The sequence below is a fragment of the Peromyscus californicus genome, unplaced genomic scaffold (genome assembly GCF_007827085.1).
Source record: "Peromyscus californicus insignis strain IS unplaced genomic scaffold, ASM782708v3 Scaffold_20__1_contigs__length_68692818, whole genome shotgun sequence".
Taxonomy (NCBI): domain Eukaryota; kingdom Metazoa; phylum Chordata; class Mammalia; order Rodentia; family Cricetidae; genus Peromyscus; species Peromyscus californicus.
The window spans coordinates 42007588-42030247 of NW_026294503.1; the positions used below are offsets into that span (position 1 = coordinate 42007588).

At 43.2% G+C, this 22660-nt stretch overlaps 1 protein-coding gene across 34 annotated transcripts in view; it reads right to left on the reverse strand.

The window, feature by feature from the left end:
- Rbfox2 (RNA binding fox-1 homolog 2) overlaps positions 1 to 22660 on the reverse strand; it is a 254710-nt gene that overhangs the window by 53570 nt on the left and 178480 nt on the right. The window contains exon 1 of one of the 34 annotated variants that reach the window (XM_052748238.1): positions 21991 to 22248. The exons of 32 other annotated variants lie outside the window; for them this stretch is intronic. In XM_052748238.1, the coding sequence (XP_052604198.1) occupies positions 21991 to 22017 (27 nt within the window). In that variant the 5' untranslated portion in view covers positions 22018 to 22248. Of the gene's footprint in view, positions 1 to 21679; positions 21702 to 21990; positions 22249 to 22660 lie in introns of those variants that run through there. One more of the 34 variants, XM_052748242.1, reaches the window with a different exon arrangement.

The following is a 22660-nucleotide window of genomic DNA, read 5'->3' on the forward strand; positions in this document are numbered from 1 at the left end:
AGAAATGGATTAATTTAAGCTGTAAGAACAGTTAGCAAGAAGCCTGCCACGGCCATACAGTTTGTAAGCAATATAAGTCTCTGTGTTTACTTGGTCGAGTCTGAGCGGCTGTGGGACTGGCAGGTGATAGAGATTTGTCCTGACTATGGGCCAGGCAGGAAAACTCTAGCTACAGGCAGGCACTTAGCTAAGTTGCCCCTCCCCTAATGTTTAAGATTAAGGCTGGGTATCACAGAGAATCTGGGTTTATAACACTTGGTTTCCTGTTAGCCGTAAGCCAAGAGGCAATCATTCCCCTTCTCCCCAGTCCTGATTATCTACTTTGCCCTTAGTCTGAGAGGGAACTCTCCAGCCTGAAAGAACTTTGGGGAGCTAAACTTGAAAGCATTTTCTAAACATTACTCCAGGCTTTCACCATCAAACACGTTGGCTGTGACTCACACCGTCTCAAACATGATGAATTCAAAGCTATCAAAAGGTCTCATGCTGCCAGGCTGTGGTGGCACACACCTTTAATCCCAGCACTCAAGAGGCAGAGGCAGGCGGATCTCAGTGAGTCTGACGCCAGCCTGATCTACAAAGTGAGTTCCAGGACAGCCAAGGCTACACAGAGAAACCCTTTGTGGGGGAGTGGGGGTGGAGAGGGGAGTCCCCAAGTCTCTTGTGTGCTAGAAAAGCACTCCATCACTAAAGCCATACCTAGTCTGCTGAGGGTACTTTTTAAAGGAAGGCTTAGCTATCATTAGTACAGTTAGTCTGCAAACACTGAAACATAACAAACTGGCAAAGCCTGGTATAAATGAGGAAAAAAAAAGATGTGGATTGGAAGATTCAATGTTCTTAAAAATGTGCCGGGCGGTGGTGGCACACGCCTTTAATCCCAGCACTCGGGAGGCAGAGCCAGGTGGATCTCTGTGAGTTCGAGGCCAGCCTGGGCTACCAAGTGAGTTCTAGGAAAAGGCGCAAAGCTACACAGAGAAACCCTGTCTCGAAAAACCAAAAAAAAAAAAAAAAAATGATCATCCACCCCAATCAATAACCAAAAACCCAACCAAATTCTCAGCAGGCATTTTTTATCCATACTGGCAAGTTGTTATGAAAGTATATGGAAACTCAACTGAAAAGTGAAAAGCAATTCTGAAAGTGTACAAAAACCAACCAGCCAACCAACCAACCAAACAAGCGACGCTGCCACTCACTGACTGAAGATGTACTCTTCTAGAGCCGGTATTAGAACAGTGGCTTAGGAGTAGAAGACAGGAGAATAAAACAGAAAGCAACCCAGAAACAGGGCCCATGCACACTGCCAACTCAAAGGCAGCAGGACAAGTCAACCCGGAAAAAGAGATCTTAAAACATGAATAAATGGTGGGTAGAAATGACTTCGCCTCCCCCCCCCCCCCGCCCTAATACGCACCCAAAGATGCAAGATTTCCAGAAGTGTAAGAAAAATTAATGGAACAATCTTTAGGACAGAAGCAAGAACCATTAAGAAGAAACTAATGAATGAAATTTATCAGTATTTAAAAAAATCTGTTCTTTGAAAGACAACATCAAGATACCAATTAAAACATTTGTCTCAGACACTGTGATATAATAGCTAGCAAATGACCAGAGATGGGATTTAGGAAAACACTTTTTTATAAATTACAGTCAAAAGAGCAAACTCATCAATGACCAAAATGACTACCTGTTTAGAACTAAAAAATGTGTGAGGTTTATATTTTTAAACTAGTTATTAATTTATTATAACATACACCATATGAAACAAAACTTGAATAACTAAAAGCTGTAATTTGTTCTGAGTACTTAACACTAATCATCCAAATAAGAGGCCCTTGATTCCCTTTCCGATTAGAAGCAAATGGCATGTACCTGTGGGAGGCGGCAGACTGGGTGCTTTTCTAATATGATACCAAGAATGTTAGAGAAGGGAGAAAGGGAAGCCTGCAAAGGGGGTGTGCTTCATCATACGATGAAACTACATAATCAAACAGTATACCAAGTGATGATGCAGCACCGATGAGCTCATACAGAAGCTTCCACAGAAGAGAACTGAAATACAAGAAAAGCTGAGAGCATAACTGAGGTGTGTGGGATTCTTAAGACAGGAAACCTGAAAAAATAGAAAGAAGTGAAAGGGGGCTTCAGCAATATTGATCAGGAAGTTAAGAAAAGAGGGACAGGAAGAGATGGGACCTGGAGGATAAGTGGATTTTAAAGTCCCAGAGGAATCAACCAGAACAAAATGTGTAGAAGTAAGTTAGATACCAGGTTAATATGACTTGGAACATAAAAATCTTCCCTTTACTTCTTAGAAATTATGCTATAAGGACACAATTTCTTTTTTATTCGTAATTTTTTTTCCTGGAAAAATGCCTGTTTATGTTGCTACATAATTTATTTTTACTATCTCTAAGTTGGAATATGGTTTAATGTATACAGAATTTTAACTTTTTTTTTTTATCATTTCAAACCTTCATTTATCCAACAATCCATCCATCCATCCATCTACCTACCTATCTAGTGTGTGTGTGTGTGTGTGTGTGTGTGTGTGTGTGTGTGTGTGTGTGTGCATGCGTGCCTGTGAGCATTATGATTCCATGTCCTCCCTTGATGTGAGTCCCTAGGATCAAACTCAGATTTGGCGACAAGTGCCTTTACCTGCTGAACCATCTTGGCAGCCCAGAATTTTAATTCTTGATCTTCTCTTCCAAATCTTTTGCTGCTCTGCCTGTCCCCATAGTTAGCAGAGCACACTGCTTCCCTAGAAGACTGAGGCCTGAAGAAAGGTGTGAAACAGACAAAAGTGCAAACTCAGGTGGACTGGTGGATGAGCAGCACCTAACGTCGTATTACCTAACGTACTGCATTTCAGAAATCTTCAGAAAGGGTCTATTAAGAAACACACGAGGACTTAAAGACCCAGTTTCCAAGTTCAGATTAGTGGCCAAGGACTTGCCTCTGGCTCTGACGTTGCTCTTCTTGAAGTCTAACCTCCATTCTCCACCTCATCCCCGACGGGAGTGAGACTGGGTGCACAAGTACACAGCATGAATCACCATGGGGTCACTCCTGCCAGGGCTGGCTCAGTCAACTGAATAAACACACCAACTAGTGGTGGGAGATGGGGGAAAGGTGATGTTTCTAGGATCCAGCCACAGTCTAAGTACAGCAGAGATGCAGCCACAGTGGGACTCTGTCTTCCAGAAAAGGGGTGCAGGCCTCCATCAGGAGGTCAGGAATACCTTTTACTTAGAGAGATGTGACAGACAGCAATATTTTTTCAATTTTCTGCTAAAAATATTTATAGGCTAAGAGAATAGACTTGGGATAAAGCTTTATGTTTTATAGCATCTGCTCAGCCAAATAATATTAGGGTTATTTTTATCAGAAATTTGAAGACGCTGGGCAGTGGTGGCACACTCGTTTAATCCCAGCACTTGGGAGGCAGAGCCAGGCAGGTCTCTGTGAGTTCCAGGCCAGGCTGGGCTACAGAGAGAGATCTAGGACAGGCACCAAAGCTATACAGAGAAACCTTGTCTCGAAAAACCAAAAAAAAAAAAAAGAAAAAAAGAAAAAAAAAAGAAAAAAACCCAAACAAACAAAACAAAAAACAACAAAACCCAACAACAACAAAAGTGACAAACCCTGTAATAGTCTTAATGTCTCCAAACTCTCAAACCTCTCTTCCACTTCCCCTTAAAGCAGCACTCAGAGCCCCAAACATCCATGAAGCATGCCTTCCATCAGCAACAGAAGACCACCAACTCTATCCATCGTCATCTGCTGCTTGGAAATGGAAGCCCCTCTCCCATCCCCTTCCTATGGGTTACAAGTTTAGTCTTGTCAACCTGATTGATGGTTTATGCAATCTACACATGATTCTCTTTTCAACCAAAATTCCCACAACAACTGAAATTAATTTGCTATTTTTCTTCATGGATAATTAAGTTTACATCCATCCTATGTCAAAACTGGAATATTATTAGGAATAGTAACAACTCTGGTTCAGAATAAAACACTGTGGCAGGGGCTCAAAGTGTCTTCAGAATTATAAAATAACTACGTTTTATGGGTGGTGTTCTACTGTAGTCTACTTCATGATGAGGAAAAAAATTCATTAGATACACATATAGTAACTAGCAAAATTCTTCCCTATTCCTTTCCCAGAATAAAACTGGACCGTGTCTACAATCATTCTATTATGGCTTGGGCATTCAAGTCTCTAAGCTGGTCAGAAATGAACTACAAACTTCTTCATCCTAAGATCCTCCCTGCATGAGTGGCTGATGGGCACACAGAGAATGCCTACTGAACTGATCCTTTACTCTGTACCAAGTACCATCTGTGAAAAAGACGACGTCTCTCTCCTTCAGCTCTACTAGAGTAGGTATAATCACTGGAAGGCTACAGTGAGAGTCGGGAGGCTTATGTTATGTACTATGGGAGAATGAAAAGTCAGAGGGCTGGGAATGCAGAGTTCAAGGCCAGTGTGGGCTACAAGGGACTCTGTATCAACAATAGAAGGCTGAAGATGGGTGGTTGAAGAGTACATACTGCTCTTGCAGAGGACCTGTGTTCAGTTCCTAGCACCCACTTTGGGAAGCTCATAACTGCTTGTAATTTCAGCTCAAAGGCATCAGATGCTCTCTTCCAGACTATATGGGCGCGCGCGCACGCACGCACGCGCGCGCGCGCACACACACACACACACACACACACACACAGTAAAAAATTTTAAACTTCAACTTGACTCATTTCTAAGAAGCTACTTTGAAAATAAAGCTGTTTGTGCTCTGGTCTACTCTGCCCTCAGCTCATCCTCTCCATGACTGTCATGGGACAGATAAAATTTCTGCTGGGGGCGACCACCAGTAATTAGCCACAAAACCCTTGTGGAGTTGACTTTTTTAGTAGGGAGAGAAACATAATGGCAAACTAGCAAAGCAATGACCAGGTGGACTGCTGGAAGGCAGGTCATGGGTGGGGGTGGGGGGGGTTACCTTCTACAGGAGGTCAGGTTTCTTTGGAAATCAAGGTAGCAAGATGTCTGTTTGGATGCAAGAGCATGGCAGACAAGAGGAACACAGTACTGAGGTCCACAGCAAGAGACTGGAACAGACAGGTGAGGTACAGTGACAGGTGAGGAAGTGAGGAAGGCGGTGGTGGGGACAGACTGACAGCTAAGAGGGAGCTGGTAGAGCTGTAGCCAGCCAGCATTCTGGCTTCTGTGGTCTAAGAAAGAGTTCGAGCAGAGAAGTGGTGTGGAGAGGTCAGGTTGTATGTAGTTCTTTCAGTGAAGGCAGGAGCAGGTGGATCCATTCCAAACAGTCCACTAGAGAGACGGTGCTCAAAGTTTGAAATCCTGAAAAGACATCTTATCCTGTGTTGCCCTCCAGTTTCTTTTTTTTAAATTTTATTTATTTTTATTATTTTCTGTGCATTGGTGTTTTGCCTGCATGTATGTCTGTGTGAGGGTGTAAGATCTTGGAGTTACAGATAGTTGGGAGCTGTCATGTGGGTGCTGGGAATTGAACCCAGGTCCTCTGGAAGACCACTGAGCCATCTATCTCTCTAGGCCCGCCCAATCCTCCAAGTTTCTTTGTACCAACCATTCTGTCCACGTCTCCCCATCTGGCTAATTCACACACAACGTTTAATATGTGGTTCAGGTACCTACTCTTCTCTAGGCTCTTTCCTCGCCCCAAAGAGCTCTCCCTCTTCTTCCTCCCACCCTCATGTCTAACTTTCCTAGCACTATATCCTCCAGTCCTCGTTTGCTGACCCACTGACTTTCACAGAGCAGGGACTCCCTAACCAAGTAAATGCCCAGTTCCAGCTCTTCTTAGGTCCAGCAACGATTTAAACCTTTCAACCTCTCCATGGGTATTTTTTAAAGACACAGAAGAAGAGTTACCATCTAGTGCATATAAACTTCTGCTACTTTTGAGAAATACCCAAAGTGATACTGAACACAGACTAGAAAAACCCAGCACGGGGAAACGGGACTGCAGGAAGAGACAAGGAGCTTCGATGGAAGGCTTCTAACTCAGAAAGGTCCTTGACAGCTATTTCTAAGGTGTAGCTGGTAATTCATTTTTCCCCTTTTAAGTTTTCTTTCTGGGGCTGGACAGATGGTTCAGTGGTTTAAGAGCATTTCCTGCTTGGCCAGAGGACCCAAGTTTGGTTGCTACCAACCACATCAGGTAGCTCACTACTGTTTATAATACCAGATCTAGGAACTGATGCCCTCTTCTGATTCCTGCATACATATACTCAACATAGACACAGGTACATACATATAAATAAAAGGTAAAAATCCCCAACCCTTTATTGTTATTAAATGTGCCATGCAGGTGACAGCAAACCAAACTTGACAGCAAACTTGTGAAGAGTAGCAGCTCTATTCCTCCCTCGGTCTTCAGGGGGGGGAGGGGTCTGCTTTTAACATCTCTTAAAAAGGGAGAGGTCCTAGGCAGGGGGCTGCAGATGCTGGGGAAGCTCTTAGACTTAGACAGGCCAACATACTACAGTGCACACATAGCGGGGCCTGGCACCCCCTCCTGAGGCTCCTGGAGGAAGGAAGGATCAAGTGAGTTTGTTCCAAGCAAACTTCAACAAGTGAGAGGGAAATGGGCCACAAAACAGTGCTATGCCAGCCTCTGCTGGGGTGGGGGAGTAGAGAAACACCCTCAGTCTCTTGGAAGACTTTTACCAAAGGCATCATAAATAATCATATTGCTTTGGGTGGCATTATTGCCTTGCCCCGAGATCTTTCTTGGTAACAGTGTAAGCAGGCTTTGTCTTAGAGAACACAAGCTAAGGAAATCACTGTGTCTTCTACTTTACACCTTGGAAGGTCTGAAGTCCATCTTCCTCTCCTTCCTCTGCATGTCCTTTTCTGAGGCATGTTGTTAGTCTCAAACCCTTTGCATTTCTTTCGTTTTTGTTTTGTTTTGTTTTTCCAGACAGGGTTTCTCCGTGTAGTTTTGGTTCCTGTCCTGGATCTCACTCTGTAGACCAGGCTGGCCTCGAACTCACAGAGATCCGCCTGGCTCTGCCTCCTGAGTGCTGGGCTCCCTTTGCATTTCTTAACTCTTTTGACATTCAGTTACTAGTAATTATGAATGCATGATCTTTGAAACCCACAAGGTTTCCTGAAGTTCTCTTCTGTTCCCAGGGTTATCTGTTTCCCCTCAGGTCAGGGTTTCTTTTTGTTCCTTCTGGCTCTTGGATGCTTCAGATTCCTCTAGGATTGCCAATGATCTTCATGCTCCAATGACTCAGGTAGAAAGACCTGCTGTGGTTTCCTCTGCTCATCGGTTTTCTGGCATTAAAATTCCAACTGGGAATTCAGAATGTGACAGGGCCAGGAGGACACCATAGGCTTTCTGTTAGTGTAGAACATCATCTCTTCATCCACCAAATATCATAATAATGAATTAAACTTCTACAGCTGGAGAGATGGCTCAGCAGTTAAAGAGTATATACTGTTCTTGCAAAGGATCTGAGTTTCATTTCCATCATCTGTGTTGGACTATAACTCCAATTCTAAGGGGATCTGATGCCTCAGGCCTCTAGGGCCTCTGTGGGTACCTCTACATACTCAGCCCCACCCCCCTATGACAAGCACACATATGCACAGTTAATAATAAAATTTTTAAAAATTAAGGAGTTAGATCATTTAGCAGTTAAAAGTACTCTCTGCTCTTCCAGAGGATCCGGGTTTGAGTCACAGCACCCACATGGCTGTTCACAACCATCTACAACTCTAGTTTCAGGGATCCAAGGTCCTTTTCTGATCTCTGTGGGCACTGAACGAGTGGTACACAGACATACATGCAGGCAAAACACCCACATACATAAAAATAAAGCTGGGTGTGATAGAATACACCTTTAATCCCAGCATTCAGGAAGCAGGGGCAGGCAGATCTCTATGGGTTCCAGGTCAGCTTGGTCTACATAGGGAGATCCAGGGCAGTCAAGGCTACATAGTTAAGACTTGGTCTCAAAACAAAAAAACAAATCCAAAACCAAACCCACAAACAACAACCCCCCCCTCAAAAAAAACCCAAAACACAAACAAAATAAAATAAAGCATCATTAAATTTCCCCCAAACATGTTGATCAGGTTTCTTGGAGAGAGGCAATTACAGCATTGGCTGTTCCACTTTGATGCTGAAGAAAGGGGGTGGCACAGTACCGAGGAAGTGCTTGGAGAGGCCTGAACAGTGCCAAGCAGCCTCTGCCCACAGAAACAGAACCTTTGCTGCTTTCTGTCTTCACTTTGTGCTGGGTACACTACCTTTACTACAGCAGCCACATAAGGCCGCCCTCAGGCTTTAGCCCCTCCTCCTTTTTACCTATCAGGTTTTTTCATCTGCATTAATTTTCCAGAACTTTGTTTAGCCCTTGTTATCAGGTATGCCACTTCTCACTTTCTTCTGCTGATTTATACCATTTTTTTCATATTTCTATATTGCTAATGGATCTTACAAGGGATGGGAGGCAATGTAAAAGCATCCTAACCTAGAAGTCAAGGCTCGCATTATGTAAGACAATCACAACTTTAAGTGAGCTTAGTTCTAGACTTCTATGTAAGTGAGAAAGGTTGGCTATCAAGGACACCAAGAAGCTCCCTAAAAACAAACCAAAGCTTCAAAGGAAAATGAATAGTGTTTGCTACAATTCCTGAGACAGGCCTTGCACTTAAGCTTCAAGAAATTAGGTGCATTGGCCAGGGTGATGGCTAGTGGGGAACAGCACTTGCTGTACAAGTGAGTTCAGATCAGTTTACAGGAAGCCATGTAAAACTCAGTGATTCGTGTCTGTAATCCTATCATTTTTACAACTGTGATGGGAGGTGGGGACTGAGGTGGGGACTCTAGAAGCCTGTGAGCCAGCTGGCTTGGGATACACAGCCCAGTGGCAAATTTCAAGAGACCCTGTCTCAAACAAGGTAGAAGGTGAGCCATGAAGCTATCCTCTGATCTCCACACAAACACAAACATGCACACTCATGTGTTATGTACACACACACATCTCAAAATAAGTAAACATTTTAAAGATAAAATTAGGTACAATGAGACTGTGGAAAGCAAAGCAACTCAGAGGAACATCAGAATCAAGTGCATGGGGCATTTTATCAGCCAAGTGCCCCAAGACAACGTGGGAGCAGTTATTCTAAACCTTGACACACACAGATTTGCAAGTGTCTAACTACTCTCAGAAAACAAAAGAAAAATCAAGTATTTACCGACTAGAAAGCCTCCTCTTTAATGAATGCAACAGTGGCCCAGACAAGAATGCAGCCCAAAGAGGAAAATGATTTCTGTTGCCTCATTGATCTAACAAATGGATCAATAAGGCATGTCATGGACTCTTATCCTTCAGTCAGGAACAGCCATGAAACATAAACTAGCGATTACAAGATTTAATCCTTGTTCACAAGACAAATCAGAGAAGGAACCACCAGCAGGCCTCTTCCCCTGGTCAAGGCAGCCTGTCTCGGAGGAAAGGAAGACACAGGACCAGAAAGGAGGCAGGCAGAAACCGCCTCTCAGAGCACCATAGGGAAGGAATCTATACTCCACTGGATCTAATATGTAAAACACATCCAGATTTTTCTCTACTCTCCTGTGAAAACCAAGTCAATGCCAATTTTAAGAGGTAGTGGTGTGTGAGCTATTTCTTCTCCTTACCTGAATTTGATCAACCATATAAAAATTACATAGTTATTATTCAAAAATAAAAATTCAGATTAGAGATGTAAGCCATGGATAGAATACTGGCCTAGCATGTGCAAGGCCCTGGGTTTGAACCCCACCACAGGGGAAAAAATTGCATATAAATTATTTTTAGCAGGGCTGGAGAAGTGATGGCTCAGCAGTGTAGAGCATTGGAATCTTTTCCAGAGGACTGGGGTTCAGTTTCCAGCACTCATGGTGGCTTATAATCATCTGTAACTCCAGTTCTAGGGGATCTTAGGCCTTCACTGACCCCCTTGGGTATCAGGCACACGCACGCGCGCACGCACGCGCGCACGCACGCACGCGCCAGGACAAAGTCCTACCACACAAGTTTAACTTGCTCATCCTCTCCTTCCAGAAGGAGGTGCTAAAAGCACCTGACACTTGGACACTACAGGTCAAGCCATCTGTTAGGCAGCAGGACACAAACACGGAAACATGAGTTCTGTGCCCCAGTAACCCACAGCCTGTATTCTGATTTCTAAGTGAACTTCACTTGGGATTTAATAGTCTGTAGTTCTGTGATACAGGGGCTTTACTCAGGGAAAGAATCAAGTTTCTAGAAAAGGAAGAAATGTGTCTGGTATATTACCATATAAAAGTGTTTTCTCTGTAACAAAGTCAACAAAATGTTATTAAACAGTTTATTTGTTCCCAAGCTCAAATAGCTACAAGCTGTTGCAGACAGCCAATAAAGCTGGTCCTCCATATTTGCAGCTACATCTATTCCCAACTGTTTATTAAGAATATGTAGAAAAAGGGCCGGGTGGTGGTGGCGCACGCCTTTAATCCCAGCACTCGGGAGGCAGAGGCAGGCGGATCTCTGTGAGTTCGAGGCCAGCCTGGTCTACAGAGCGAGATCCAGGAAAGGCGCAAAGCTACACAGAGAAACCCTGTCTTGAAAAACCAAAAAAAAAAAAAAAAAAAAAAAAAAAAAAAAAAAAAAAAAAAAAAGAATATATAGAAAAAGATGAGTCAGTATTAAAGATGCATACCTTTTCCCTGTCTTTATTCTTGGAAGACTCAAGGATAGCAACTGTTTACAGTATTTACACTGCATCAGGGTTTGATGGCATGCATGGGTTTTATGAAAATACCTCAGGAGGGTGGAACCAACTCTCTGGGGAACACCTAGGTGACTGAGCATTCCCAGTCTCTAGCACCTTCTACAATGCTCTCCACATGAATTACTGCACCCTCAGACTCTCAACCACTGTGTTGACACAAAATGGCAGGAAATAGTTAAACTGAGGACATTTCCACTTATCCCAGAAGAACTTCAGGCTCTCAGAAAAGGAACACAAATCTCAAAGTACTGGATAAAATGGCTTACAAAAGTTTTGTAAGTGAAGAAAGAACTCCTGCTAAGTAAAAGTTAAAGAAATATTAAAGCCTAGATTATTGTTTTGAGAAAGGGTTTCACATAGCCTAGGTTAGCCTCCAACTCTCCATATACACCAGGGATGACAGTGAGTTTCCAATACTGCTGCCTCCATTTCTCAAATGCTGAGACTACAGGAATGCACACCATATGTGTGCTGGGAAACAAACTCAGGACTTTATGCATACTAAGCAGGCACTTTATGGACTGAGCCACAGTCCAGCCCAAGGTCTATCTACTCTTTATGCTGTATTTGGCATAATGCAGACCATGGTGGGAGAAAGAGGATATCAAGACACTGGAAGGATAAATCTAGGCTAAAATCCAGACTCTATGTGTGGGATGAGTCTTTCAATTCCTCACTGCTTCAAGATTTTCACCTGTAAAATGGAAAAAGGGATCACTACACATCAGTGCACAAGTACTGAGATCAGGTGAACAAAACTCTTTGCTTCTGGCTTAAAAAAATAAAAAATAAAAAAACAACAAAATAAAAAACAGACACTAGAGACAATAGTCACTAGTACTGTGAAGGAAGAAAAAAGACCACACAGTCCTAAATACAAGTCAGTTGCTGAATTAGAATCTTAAATTCTCTGTGTTCTTTTCCCCATAAATACTGACATTAATAAAAACATAAGGGAAGCGGAGTCCCATTCTGCTCTACTAAAGACATAAAGCACAGTTACAGAAATTAATCAGTGTTCCTTTGGATTACTGCTGTACATGCATCTTAGGTATTCTTTCTTGATGCTCCTTGAAATTACTGTTCAACTGATTTTCATGCACTATCTAATACATTAAATGAGACACGATTTTATTTTTATTTAAAAATCATCTCTCTTCTGCTTCCAGCCTTGTTACCTCAAACCCAAAACAGGCTCAAAGAAATAAAACAAGAGCACTCAAAGGACTGACTGTACAGGAGGCAAAGAAGGGCAATGACTCCTTGGATAGGACAGCAAGATATAAATGGGCTGTACGGCTGCCTAGCTTGCTGCCCAGAGAATGAGAAGAGTGTTGGGATGCAGCTGGTGGTCTCCAGGAAGTGAGCACAGGGCAAGAGGTTTGGGGAGAGCCAGGCCTGACAGAGGTCACTATGGGAGTCTTGGGAAAGCTAAAGCTGTTCAGAGACTCAAAAGACACAAGCCCCCAAACATTGGCTGTCACTTTCACGAGTTGAAGAAGAGGCTAGGGAAAGAAACACAGAAAACAAGGCTAGGAACTCCCGAGGTGTCAGGGAGAGCGCCCGCTCTTAGCCAGAACAGAAAACCAATGCTTTCAGTACCATCAGTTAGGAATTCCAGTTTTGCTCTGCAGCAGGGACAATTTGCCAGAGACTAAACACAGCTCTGTTCACGTCTAACAACACTTAAAACAAGACCAAAAGGACTGTGGTACTGCTAAGAAACTTAGCTGTGTGAAGCTCAAACATAAAGCTTGGTTATTTATAAGATTAAAAACACCAACACCCAAAAGGTAAATTCACTATGTCTGAAATTCAATTTTTAAAAAGTTCACAGGCTTGCAAAGAAACAGGAAAACACAAACCCGTCACCCAGAAACAACATATATTTGGGGTTAGTAGTGAAGGGCACTAAGGCATCTGCACTCCCTGTGTTTGAGATGTGAAGAAAAAACATGAGCGCCTTAGGGTGAATTGAGAGGCACAAACAAGATCCACATCAAAATTCTAGATGTGGAAATTGGATTGGACTGATGACAACTAAGCTCTGCACAGCAGGAAGATCAGTATACATGATGACATTGTAGTAAGAAATGCAAAAGTAAACAAGAGGCAGAGAGAGAGAGAGAGAGAGAGAGAGAGAGCGAGAGAGCGAGAGAGCGAGAGAGCGAGAGAGAGCGCCCTGAAAATAAGATGGAATGATCTGAAACATATCTAGGTTGGCAGCTTTTAAAACTAGACAAAGACTCTTAGCTCTACGCCATCTTGAATGGTGGGAAGGAAGGGAGGCAGACAGCCTGCAGCCTGCCGCACTTCCATCCTCACCCTGGGCTGCCATCTTTCAGGCTTCTTTTATGCCTTTCCCTTCCTTCTTTGCCATACTCCTCTTCCTTCCTTGCTGACTTTTTGGAGATGGAATGGCCTATGCCACTGAATCTCAGGCTATCCTCAGATCTACTCAGCCTTCTACTAAGACATCTACAAGTTTTGGGTCCCCACAGAGCAGCATATCTACCTATCTTCTAGCTAAGTAAAGCATCAAGAACACGGAACTGAATCAGATCTGGTGATGGACACTGGTGACTTGGCCTGACAGAAGAACCAGACAACACATCCCAGCTACAGAAGTACGTCATAAGGGTGGCTTACTGGATGAGCTACACAGGGGCCAATGGAGCAGAGAGGCATACCTCTGCCAGGCAAGCTTTCTAAACCAGGGTAGCTTTACAGTGATTCTTGAATAACAAAAACAAAACTGAGGGGAAAGAAGCACTCTGGTTTAAAATAATGATATATGAAAAATAATACAAAAACACTGAACTCAAGGGTAGAAGAAAAATATTCATAAGGGGGTTAAAGGTCAAGAGTTTAAAGATTATGATTACAAAAAAAAAATTTAAAAAGAGAGATCACAATATAATTACATTTCCCCCTTCCCTTTCCTCCTTCCTAACCCTTCCATATACTGCTTCCCACTATCCTTTAAACTCACTGTTTTCTTTTTTCACTGTTATTGCATGCATGTATGTAGATACATATACATTCCTAAACACCACCTGCTCTGTATGTCACTTGTTTGTATGTCTTCAGGGCTGACCACTGGTACTGGACAACCAATTGGTGTGCTCTTCCTTGGGTGTGCTCTCCGCTCCCAGTTTTCCTCAATTGGCTCTAGTTCTTTGTGTAGGGTGAGGCCTCCTGGGTTTCTCCCCGTGCACTCTGGCATGACTGTTGGTGTCAACCTTGTTCAGCTCACATTTGGGCAGTCATGGTGGTGAGACTTTAAAGGGTTTTTTTAAAAAAGAGATTCAAAATAGCCTGCCAAACTGCTCAGGAACTATGTTACTATGATCAATCTACATAGGAAAACCTAACCCATGCTAAAAACATAACCCCTCAGGGGTCAACAAGCTATGGCTGTGGTCCAAAGCCTGCCTACCCACCTAGTTTTATATAACCAGCAAACCAATTGTGGTGCTTTGAATGAGAAGCCCCCCCCCCCCCCCCCCATAGGCTCATATATTTGAATACTCGGTTCCCAGTTAGTGGAACTGTTTAAGAAAGGTTTGCAGGTGTGGCCTTGTTGGAGGAGGTGTGTCACTGGGGGTGGGCTATGAGGTTTCAAAAGCCCAGGCCATTCCCAGTTAGCTCTCTCTGCCTCATGCTTGTCTCACAAGATGTGAGCCCTCAGTCACTGTTCCAGCACCATGCCTGTCTGCCTGAATCCTGCCAAGCTCTCTGACATTGATATACGCCCAAAATAAATGCTTTCTTTTTAAGCTGCCTTGGTCATCGTGTTTAGCACAGCAATAGAAAAGTAACCAAGATACCAAGCAAACTTTTATCTTTATAAATAGTTGAAAAACAGCCCAAAGGAATAACACTTTGCAACATGAAAATGACATGAAATTCAAATGTTATTGTCGATAAAGTATTATAGAACACAGACATTCATTCATTTAAGTATTGTCTATGGCTTTCTCAATGCTACAGCAACAGAGTGGAACAGAGAAAACACAAACAGAGGCCTGTAGAGCAAAACTTGGTTATTACCAAACATTTCCAGAAAAAGTTTGTGGATCTAGTTAAGAGTCTTTCAAAATCTAATCTCCTTTGCTTAAGTCTCAAATTGTCTCTTTAAAATGCCTTGCAAGGAAAGCCGGCAAGATGACTTAGCAGGCAAGGATGTTTGCCATCAAGCCTGTCGACCTGAGTTTGATCCCTAGAACTCCCATGGTGGAAGGACAGACTCAACTCCAGCATGTGCGCACCCCCCCCACACACACACACCACACACATACCACACACACACACACAGAGTTTTCCAGGCAATCTCATAATAAACACTAGGTTAAAACAAAAAACATAGTCATGGATATAAAGTCATTCATCAGTAATTTCACAAATAATTACTGGTTTCTATTACCATGTCTTCTGTATTAAGATTCTTTTAACCAAAAAGGAAATATCATTCAAAATTTGGTGCCAAAATCTTTCCCTGTAATTTTCAATGAAATTAAAATCTCTTCATGACTGTAAGTCTCACACACTTTTAAGTAATTAATTAATTGGAGACAGAGTCTTACTACACAGCCTGGTCTGGCCTTGGATTTCCAATCCTCCTGTCTCAGACTCTCATGTACTAAATTACAAGTATGCATGACCACACCTAGCTCAAGTTACAATTTTTAAAAACTGTATTCTTTTGTTAATAACTATCTGCCATATCCATTTTCTTCTGAACTGGTTAAATAGAAAATGTTATTCTAATATTCTGAGATTGACAGTCCCTTTAAAAGGAAATTTTAAAGGGCATGATAGGAATATGAATATTTTCACTGTTAATTCAACTACCATTTTCAAAATATTGTTTCTAACAAGTAAGTTAAAATGAGAATCCTGGGTGGATAAGATGGTTCTTTGAGTAACAGTGTTTACCACCAAGCTTGATGACCTGAGTTTGATTCCTGAGATGACATGGTGGAAAAAGACAACCAACTCTTCATGTTGTCCTCTGACTTCCACCCATGTGTATGAGAGTGCTCATACACAGGTACACACACACACACACACACACACACACACACACACACACACACACACACACACTCAGTCAATCAATAATCTTGATTGCCGTTCAGGAGTTGAGGCAAGGCTCAGAGGCTCAATGACAAGTAGGTTCTTGCTAGTAAGGTGGTGACATGCTATAAAATGGAACAGAAAAATAATACTTTAACAGGGGAAAAGATAGTATAAAGCAAACTTTTGATAAAAACATGATACTTAGTAATACTGATTATATTAATATACTAAAGTATATGATATAAAAAAGTATGTATAATATACTAAATACAATAAACTGATAGTTATACAAATTAATACAATTAGTCTAGGACAGTAAGGATCCTGGAAACCACATTTTCTTTTCTAGGAAGACTAATTCAAGGAATGAGGTGAAATGGGCCACGACAACAGAAGATTGAAGGGACAATCACAGTATCTTCCAATGGCTGTGTGTGAGTAAAAGTGACGGGAACACTAGGTGACCGGAGAGGAAAGACTAGGAGGTGTGAGAGGCAACAGCAGAGACTGACTCAGCTCACCACAAGGAAACCGTGGCTGCTTCCCAGCAGCCCACATGGAAAGTACTGCAAGGCCAGCAATACAATCAAACAGCATAGGAATCTGGAAGTCAATCGCCCTCAGGTTGGAAATCTCTCTGGACTTAAGACTTACTAGGTTGCTTGACTTCCAGAATCTCAGCGTTTCATGGAATAAGGGGGTGGGGAGGAGGAGACAAGACACACATCAAACTACCTCAACAGGGTATGTTGTATGTGTAAGGATTATGTCCTTAATTACGTCACCAGCCTGCAATGGCATCCCAGCCTAAAAAGGGGGCGAGCTTTCTCTTTCCGCATTCTCTCCCCTCCTCGCAGTCTGTCTGTCTCTTGTCTCTGTCTCTCTCTCTGTCCCAATAAGGCTCTAGAAAGGTCACCAATGCATCCAGCACTCTCCTCCGTCGGCATGGCTGCCACCCCTTAACCAACAGTATGTGTGACAACTACTCAAAAGGTGATTGGCAAGCAATCATAATTCACATTTGTAAATGCAGTATGTATGTATGTATCAGTGCAAAGTAGGTATGTAAAATGTTTATTTTAACGACAGTCATTATTGGTGATACTTAAGAACAAGAATGGTGGACATAAACTCTTTGGGTTTACTCAAATCCCAATGTTGCCAGATTCAGTGAGTTAATTTAGGTAATGTGCTGAGAATGGTGTTTGATAATGACATTACATACTTGCATATAGGATTAGCTGCTGTGATGATTGTTCTAGACAACAGGAAGGGAAGACTACTTATGAAGTTCCTGCCCTCCTGGAATCCAGGGGATGAGGAGAGACAGACAACAGACAATGATAAGCACGAAGAGCAGTGGCAAGAGGATGAAAAGAAGGGTGGTGAACAGGAGCAGGCAGAGTGCTGGTTGAAGCGGGCCAGTCAAAGGCACACTCCCTTCAAGACAGTGGAGTATGCAGAGGAAGCCTGGTGGCTCAGTTTCTGGAGGGCAGGTGAAGTGAGAAGAAAAGGCCCGGCAAGACAAGTGCAAGGTGGCCGGGTGGTGGAGAGCTGGGGGAGTCACCCTGGGCAGAGTCCTCTCAGGAATTAAATGACTCCATGGTTTCCTGAATTTAGTCATTCCAAAAGTAACAGAGGAACACTTCAGAGGCTGGAAGTGGAAATGATGCACCACAGCGGAAGGTCACAGCACTCTGGCTGCCTACAAGAGGCTGAGCATCTGAGCTCAAGAACAAAGGTGCTGTGGTCCAAACGGCAAAGTTTTCCAGTAGGAAGCCACTGCGACTGTGACTGGCCAAGTTCTTGTACATCCTCTGGGGTGGGAACGTGCAAGGAATGAACTGACTGGTTTTGGAATATCAGGGGACACTGAGTGAGTACTTGTGGCTCTAGAATCAAGCTTGTACAGTAGATCCCTGAGTCGGGGGTCAGTGGAAGGAGACTGGGGTGTGACTGATCTTGAGTGACAGCATGAACATCACAAATAGGTTCTCCATGAGACATTCTAAACAAAGACATCACATCATGAGAGGTTAAAAGCTGAGCATTCCACGAACCACAGGTCAGAAAGAGATGAGCCTGTTCCAGATAGCCATCTGGACAATGTGACTTCGCAGTTTCTTCAGGGAGAACACAACCAGTGAGAGGGATGAGGGCTGTCACTACCTTCCAGCATAATGCTGTCTTCTAGCAATGCACGCTTCAACAGGAAGCTGCCAGACACCAAGCTTTCTCAGTCTCAACTACCAGACCTAGCAGCAAAAGGAAAAATAAAGGTGGGAAGGGACAAAAGAGAAGAGGGGTATGGGATCGAGGCGAACACATTTACAGCATCACAAATGCTCAGATCGGTAACATCCCCATTTATGGAATTCTGGGTATCTTCCAGGAAAGATAAATACTTTTTAGAATAGTGACACTTTTAAATAGTCACCCTTGGTCTCAGTAAGGAAATGGTTAAAACTGAAGTTAACGACCAGTGTAGAGGAATTCAGAAAGAAACAAAATCACTGGGAAAAGTACGGCTTTTTCATTTTGGTTCATTGTAAAGGAACATAAATTTAGCCTCCAATCCACATCCCCACCTATCCCCAAACTTCCCCCAGAATCCTGCGCAGCCCATAGAAAGTGGAAAGTGTGCCAACACAAACACTGTGGGCTCCACTCTGCGGGAGGAGGGGACGAGGCTGTGTGGAAAGGAGTGCAGGCAAGAGAATGGAGACACTTCAGACGAAGGCCACAAAATGGAGACTCAATGAAGGGCAGGACTCCCAGATTCACAGAATGGGATGTGCTTAGAAAATTCACAGACCAGATTCCCAACAACAGTCCATTTCAGAAAAGCACAAACCGAAGGGGGAGGGAAATCGAAACAAAGCAAACATACCTGCTGTCTTATCTGCCTTTAATTAGAGCCTAAAATACCCCCTCCCACTGTCTCCTCCAACTACCCAGAACCTAAGAGGACACAGCTCAGGTGAAAGACTCAGGCCTGCCAGCTACAAAGGGGGAGACAGCAGACAATGGAGCTGGTGATTCATTACAAAAGAATACACTCCAGAGCAGCCTGCTGCCTGCTGCCACTTGGGCTCACAGCACTATTTAAAGGAACAGCAACCTCCTTCCCAACCTCCCCTATTCCTAACACCTTCTCTCCTCCTGGTTCTGATGGAAAACACATTTTGAAGAAAATGCCAGCAAAGCACTGAATTGTCCAAGAAAGGGAGGGCCCTGTGCTCCACACAAGTTGGCAGTCTCACACCCTCGTAGAGTCCAACATCTGCTTTCAGGTTGTACTGTAAGCTTTTCCCCTTTGCCTGATATACTTTCCCTCTCAACAATAAACAGAATTTGTGTCTTGCTAAATGTTTTTTAAAATTAATTAGGTAAAGTCATTTTCAACTCTGTTTTTCTAGTTTACACATATTATGAGAATGATTTTCTTTCCTTTTATCCTCTTGCTTTTCTACAGGACACGCACTATCTTTAGTATGTCCATCAAGTTAAAGAGACTTCAGTGAAAAACTTCTGGAACATGAACAAGAGATATAAAGGTATTATTTAAAGTATCACATGAGCATGTCTGGCTACGACTGCATGAAAATTTTGCCACTAAAATACTATTTTTATTAAAAAGCCAAGTTCTATTTACTGTCAATGATAAAACTGTTAGCTAGTACAACAAAAAGGGCCATATAAAACTACAGTCTATGTAATAACAAAGCACACTGTACACAAAGGAATCTAACAACAAATGATGAAGATGTTCTTCCACCCAGTGATGGGGATGAGGGGCAGGGCAGAGAGTCTAAGGCACAGATACAGCAAACCAAGGTGTGAACTGAGCAAACATCATACCACTTTTTTACATCCTAGCCAGAACACTAAGTATGGTAACAAGCCATTTTAACTCTGACAGTCACCCCTGACCAGTACACACAGTTTATACTGAAAACATGTAGGTGACAGGGCATTATCAAGTGTTTGGATCTGCTGTCTGGCTCAAAACACACAAACCTGTACAACAAAGCAAAAAAAACAAAAACAAAAACAAAAAAAACACACACACACACACCAAACCCCAAACCCACCAACTAAACCCCAGGCTAGCCCAAAGGTTTGACTCCACTTACCATTTCCTTTGATTCTGTTTTCTAGATTACAACCAACCATCTCCGTGATTGTCAGGTAGATGGTGTAGACACTTAAACAAATGTCACACAGATCCTGCTCTTCTCAGTTGTATGAACTCAACATGAGAAAATGAGCTTTTTTTCCTTCAGCACTTAACACAGCTGAGAAAGCACAAAGATTAAATGTATCTATTGGAATTCTTAACCACTAAACCAGTCTCTTTCCAGGTTCCATTCATTTCTTCAACCTTGTTCCTAAAATTACACTTTCCATAGACCTAAGGAATTGGAGCACAATACAAAGTATGAACGAGCGTGCACATCCTAACTTGTCACACACACTTCAAATTTCTAAAACCAAGAGGCCATGCTCCACAAGGCCATAGAAGTCTTTTTCTAACATTTGCTGTTTAGATGGCTCCTTCACTGAATTTAAAATGCGTGAGAACTGCAGGGTAAAGTCTTCCATGGAGCTGTGGGCGACTGTGCTCTAACACAGCTCCTCAGTGGAGACCTGGTGTGGACTCAGGTGAAGTGAGCAGCATCTCCCAGGCTTCAGAGAGAATCAAGACATGGGCTTTCTTTCTATGGAGATTGACAAAATAAAGTGAGATTTCAAAAGCATTAATTAGATTTTATAAAGGAGTAAGAAGTGTTTTTTTAAAAAATTCAAGAGTTTCTCCACTTTCCAAAGGAGAAATTTCTTGACAATTCCTCAATTTAGATTTGGAGAAAATCCTCCTTGGGAAGATTTATCTTTTGAAATTTCCCTCTTCTCTGGGTCAGGATGGATTCATCCCTCCTTCCAAACGGCACTGCAGGGCATTATATAACATTTAACTAAACAGGGCTCCAGCCCCAAAGGCGATGCCTCTATCGGATAGCCTGCTGCCTCTCGCCCTCCGGTGGCGACTCTGAGAGGAAAAGAGGGGAGAGAATACAAAAAAGGGGCAACCTCCTTAAAAGGAAAGCACTGTCCTGTGAGGGAAGCCTGGGGCGGACTGATCCCAAGTCTAAGACTAAAGGGTCTGAAAGTCCTATCATGGAAATGACGTCCTCTGATAAGTGGTGACACTGCCTCACCACTTTCCCCAAGCCATACATAAAGGAAAGGGGGTAAAGGAGCATCAGTAGCGTGTCAACCAGAAAAAACAGCCCTGCCAGGAACGGAACAGCAGTCACCTTTCCATCTGTCGGGAATGACTTGCTAAAATGCAGAGTAGACACTGCTTGACACAACCAGAGAGGGAGAGAGAAGGGGGATGGGGAGGAGACAGAGATGGAGATCTTCCATTTCCTACTCCATCTCCTTCAAACGTCTTTTAAAGCGGGCAATTGTCACTTATGTACGTAATTTATCCCATCAGAAAAAGCAGTACCTGCCTCTGCTACACCAAGATGTTCTGTGGGTTCCTATGGAAAACATCCTTTACCAACGACAAAGCCACAGAAACGAAACGTTTTTTCCTCGCCTTCATTTTTGATAATCCGTTTAGAAAGAAAGCAGCAAACTGCAATTCCATAGCCATGCCCAAGAAACCCCCGTGAATCAGCTTTCCCAGTAACACAAATTCTTCTGCAATTCTTAAAAGGAAGTCACTCCCTCTCCCCTTTCTGGCAGTCTACAAGAATCTCTTCCTACCTCTGCAGTCTCTCTCCCTCCCTCTTCTCAGAACCAAGACAAAGAGGTAGACAAATCCCCACAGGCTCTTTCCTGAGCTCCAGCTGCACACTACAGGAAACTGGGATCGGTTATGGAGCCGGAGGAGGGGAGAAAAGGGCACCGATACAGTACACATGCTCATGCTCGAAGGACCAACACTTCAGCTGATAACAATAAATCTGCCTTTTAAAGAAGACAACCCTCACTAAAACTTGGCTGGCTACACTCCACCCCAAGACCTTCCCGCAGATCCCTGAGACAGAAATGTGTGGAGGACGCACAAGTCTTACCTGAGTTACCATTTTCTTTTTCTCCATAAACCAGAAGAAGCAGATGATAACCAGTAGAAGCCGCCGTAGTGGGGCACACCTCTGTGGCTCTCCGCCACCCGTCCCCAGCTAGCTGGTTTAGGGCGGGTGACCGGCTTCCCTTTATTCGTTTTCCTGCCTTTCTCTTTCTAGTGTTTCTTCCTTTCTTTTCTCTTCCTCTCTGGCAGTCTCTCCCCCTCCTTCTTTCTCCAGCTCCCTCCCATATCTCAGGCAGATGGCTGAAGGAAGCCCCACCCCTGAATGCCTAAGGTAATTAATCAGAGTGGAGCCCCACCTCTTCCTCCTCCCCCCGACCCCTCCCAGCAGGCTGACAGCTCCCAACTCCAGAAGCAGGCCTGCTGGAGAATGGCAGTTCGGCCTGTGCTTTACTGTGCGCACGCGTGTGTGCGTGTGCGTGAGTGTGTGTATGTGTGTTTATGCTCGCGAGCACATAAGGCAGAAGGAGGGGGAGAGTGAAGGGGGTAGGCATCATGTGCTGGCATATTATAAGGTTGCGATGGTGGTATTAATTATATTGCTCTGGAAGCACTTACCACAACTTATTACAGTTAATATAGATTTAAAAGATTATGGCCATGAATATCTGATAATAAAAAGAAATGGAAGTTTTTTTTCCATTGATGGACATTCA